The following is a 2506-nucleotide window of genomic DNA, read 5'->3' on the forward strand; positions in this document are numbered from 1 at the left end:
GCAGCCTGCGTGATTGGCCTGTAGGGAGGGGCGGCCCTGTGTGTATCCTCCGCGGTCTTAAAAATCCCCACAATGCTTTGCGCACGGAAATCGTGCTCCATTTAAGGTGCTCGCATATGACGCACCCCTGCACACCTGTTAGCCTGTTCCACCAGTCTTCGTTTTCCGAGGCTAGGAAGGATTCTTGCCTCGCTTCTGAAGGACCTGACTCGGAAGACATGTGCTACCAAGCAAGCCTCCTCGACAGTATGTTCTATATTAATTATAATAAATAAAATTGAAACAATGAAGAACATGGATTATCCTCATTAGAAATGTCAATGATGGGTAATAAGAGAATCTTTTAGACTTTGGTCAACATTGAATTATGCCACTACTCCTGGACTAAACCTATAGTTGTGTGTGTTTGCATTGGCTCACCTGTCTCTGTACTCTTGGAGACGCTGTGTGCAGCAGAGAAAACAGGTCCTGCATGAGCGTTAGCTGCTGAGCTAGGTACTGGCGGCCGACGTTGGAGCCGCTCAGAGCCAGGACCATGGACAGCAGCTCGAAGCAGTAGGCGTCTGAGGAGGCGTCATCGTCACTGGGCTGAGAGTTAGCGTTCTCTTTGCTGGAGATGGCGTGTTCCCACTCCTCCCTCACCCGGGTGGCCTCCATACGGATGGCTTGGACGATGTGCGCACACACCTGGAAATAAATACAGTTCATGTAAAAAGGGCTGAGATTATAATATCACAGTAAATGGGTTAAAAAACTTATTAGACTTATTACCTGTTTCTGGAGGTTGGTGAGTTTACTCCTGCTGAAAATGATTCCCACCATGTGCTCTTTAAGGTCTGCGTCAGATGGTGCCTGGTCATAAAGAATGTAGGTGTAAGATGTCAGATTGAAGGTAAGTAAATATTTGAGTCACACAGTACAGGTAAACTGCCATGGTGCAGACCTTGTCTTCTCCCTCAGGTGATGAAAGAAGGTTTTTCTCCTCCTGCTCTGGAGTTGGCTCTGCATCGCCACAGATAAGTTTCCCAAAGACCTACAACAAAGTAAACAACAACGTTTTTGAAAAGAGACTCCAGTGGTTCCACAGGTGATTTATACAGAGTTTGTATGAAGCTAGTTAGACAGACCTGTGATGTGATGAGGCGAAACACTCGGAGAGTCTCCGCCTCGCAGTTCTTCTGCTGGGCCATGCTGGCTGAGATCTGTCCGAGGATCTTTATGCTCTCGCCCTCTTTCCAGCCGAGGACCTTCACCTGGCGCACTCTCAGTGTGTTCTCCGGACCCTTCAGTTCCAACTTGATCACATGATGATCCCCACCAGGAAGCTCACTCGTCACCCAGCCCATGTGACGGGCCTCGAGCTCGACCTTTGATGAAAAGGCACGGCGATGTTCAATATGTGCATGTGTAATCTATAATCTGTATATTGTATGTAGTGTATTCTAATGCTAGGTCAACAAGGTACACATTATTCATATGGAATAAAAATAATAAGAAGTAGAAAGTGACAATACCTGTTTGATTCTGCAGAGGTCGTCGATTGCTTTACCACAGAGGAATGTGACGGATGTGACTTTGTTCTGTGGATATAACAGAGGGAAATGAAACCTTTATAAACATATTATCATTAATTCCTACTTGGTCCTTACTTTGCATTCATACCATAGCAATGCTTCCGTTGCCCACTTACCCCGATGTCTCTGGAGTTGTCCACATGAACCGTCACATTAGTGGCGTTTATGCCTTTCACACAGCTGATGGTGATGCTCTTGGTTTTGTTCTTGTCCTCATCTCCAGATTCCCAGAAGGTCTCTGTGGAGCCGTCTGTGAGGCTGCCGATCATGGCAGGACGACTGGACGTCTTGATGTCCACGACACTGGTCAGATCCTTCAGACAGGTCACCAGGCAGAGATCCTGTTATCACACACACTCAGGTTAGTGCATGTCATGCACATACACAATAGTTGGTTTAATCCGTGTTGACAAACAGAATACAGATCTGATTTATAAGTAAGCAAGTCAGTCAGTGATTGGCTTCTTGCCTGGCTCATTGCTTCGTAGCCCGACTGCACGCTGATGTTGAAGCTCTCCTCGCTGTCACCATCATCTGACTTGGAAAGGATGTTGTTGATGTGATGGAAAACGTTGCTCTGGTGGAGGAACTGGTGGTCGGACTGCTTGAACTTCAAACTCCAGCACCTAAAAGAATAACCAGTATTAGTTGTGAGCAGGTTATCACCTCTCTTATCTGTCTGCCAGTAAATAAGATAAGATATATTTGCAAACATTTCGAAAGAAAGTTGTAATCTAGGAACCCAAAAAGGGTACAAGAGTATTATTCAGGGTTCGTACACTTTTTCACCAATGATTTTCAATGACTTTTCCATGACTTCTCCATGACCTTTACCTAATTTTCCATGACCAAAATAATTAGTCTCTAAGCGTACCACTGAAAATTGTTTATTTTAACATGGAACAGGAAAATAAGGTCTGCATATGAAAGAT

The 2506-nt window shown here is 45.3% G+C and overlaps 1 protein-coding gene across 1 annotated transcript in view; it reads right to left on the bottom strand.

The window, feature by feature from the left end:
• mycbp2 (MYC binding protein 2) overlaps positions 1 to 2506 on the bottom strand; it is a 68250-nt gene that overhangs the window by 5495 nt on the left and 60249 nt on the right. Inside the window, exons 52-58 of the mRNA XM_010786394.1 lie at positions 2044 to 2200; positions 1691 to 1915; positions 1515 to 1580; positions 1128 to 1367; positions 944 to 1033; positions 772 to 852; positions 421 to 687 (exon numbers count right to left, since the gene is read on the bottom strand). Coding sequence (XP_010784696.1) covers positions 421 to 687; positions 772 to 852; positions 944 to 1033; positions 1128 to 1367; positions 1515 to 1580; positions 1691 to 1915; positions 2044 to 2200 — 1126 coding nt within the window. The remainder of the gene's footprint in view (positions 1 to 420; positions 688 to 771; positions 853 to 943; positions 1034 to 1127; positions 1368 to 1514; positions 1581 to 1690; positions 1916 to 2043; positions 2201 to 2506) is intronic.

This window comes from Notothenia coriiceps, unplaced genomic scaffold (genome assembly GCF_000735185.1).
Source record: "Notothenia coriiceps isolate Sejong01 unplaced genomic scaffold, NC01 NC01_scaffold00029156, whole genome shotgun sequence".
NCBI lineage: Eukaryota > Metazoa > Chordata > Actinopteri > Perciformes > Nototheniidae > Notothenia > Notothenia coriiceps.